The sequence below is a fragment of the Bos javanicus genome, chromosome 29, assembly GCF_032452875.1.
Source record: "Bos javanicus breed banteng chromosome 29, ARS-OSU_banteng_1.0, whole genome shotgun sequence".
Taxonomy (NCBI): Eukaryota; Metazoa; Chordata; class Mammalia; order Artiodactyla; family Bovidae; genus Bos; species Bos javanicus.
The window spans coordinates 27897780-27899118 of NC_083896.1; the positions used below are offsets into that span (position 1 = coordinate 27897780).

A 1339-nucleotide genomic window follows, 5' to 3' on the forward strand; every position below is an offset into this window, starting at 1 on the left:
ACATACATGTATATATGTGGATATGCATATGGTTATGTATGTACATATTATAGTATGACTTACTCATCTATTCATCAGTTGATGGACATAAATTTGAATTGTTTCCAATTTGCATTGTTATGAATAAAGCTGCCATGCATGTTTTTATGGTTATAAACATGGCTAAATGCTTTAATAGAAAATATATTTATTATAGTTGAAAATGAGGCTTTGCAAGTATTGAATGTAGATGTACTTTCCTTCCATAAATAGACCCAGACTTAAGTGATTATATAGGTGGAAAGGATGCCAAAACTGTGAATCATTTATATGGAGCACTCTATTCCAAATGAAAAAGAATGTAATGAATTCCCTCCAATTAAAGTGTTTTACTCTTTCCCCTCCAGAGACTACGTAAATGGAAATGGCAGCAGAAAATCACTCCTCAGTGACTGAGTTCACCCTCGCTGGGCTCACAGAACAGCCACGACTCCAGCTGCCCCTTTTCCTCCTCTTCCTAGGAATCTATGTGGTCACGGTGGTGGGAAACCTGGTCATGATCACACTGATTGGGCTCAGTTCTCACCTGCACACCCCCATGTACTATTTCCTCAGCAGCTTGTCCTTCATTGACCTCTGTCAGTCCACTGTCATTACCCCAAAAATGCTGGTGAGCTTTGTGACAGAGAAGAACATCATCTCCTATCCTGAATGCATGACTCAGCTCTTTTTCTTTCTTGTTTTTATAATTGCAGAATGTTACCTGTTGGCTGCAATGGCATATGACCGCTATGTTGCCATCTGTAGCCCCTTGCTGTATAATATTACCATGTCCCATCAAGCCTGTTTCTCCCTCATTTGTGGAGTGTATGTGATGGGACTGGTATGTGCATTCTCTCACACAGGCTGCATGCTTAGGGTTCATTTCTGCAAATTTGATGTGATCAACCATTATTTCTGTGATCTTCTGCCTCTCCTAAAACTCTCCTGCTCTAGCACCTATGTCAATGAATTACTGGTTCTATGCTTTGGTTCACTTAACATCTTTGCCCCGATCCTGACCATCCTCAGCTCCTACATCTTCATCATTTCCAGCATCCTCCACATTCATTCCACGGAGGGCAGGTCCAAAGCCTTCAGCACATGCAGCTCCCATATCTCAGCTGTTGCTAGTTTCTATGGATCTGAAGCATTTATATACCTGCAGCCATCATCTGTGAGCTCCATGGACCAAGGGAAAGTGTCCTCTGTGTTTTATACTATTGTTGTGCCATTGCTGAATCCCCTGATCTACAGCCTCAGGAATAAAGATGTCAATGTTGCCCTGAAGAAAATGCTTGACAGAAGAAAGTTTTTGTGA

The 1339-nt window shown here is 41.3% G+C and overlaps 1 protein-coding gene across 1 annotated transcript; it reads left to right on the top strand.

Moving 5' to 3' along the window:
• The first annotated feature begins 389 nt into the window (after window positions 1–389).
• On the top strand, window positions 390–1339 carry LOC133241816 (olfactory receptor 8G1-like). Its single transcript, XM_061407736.1, has one exon. It carries the CDS (start codon window positions 398–400, stop codon window positions 1337–1339), a length of 942 nt encoding a protein of 313 aa, XP_061263720.1. The 5' UTR covers window positions 390–397.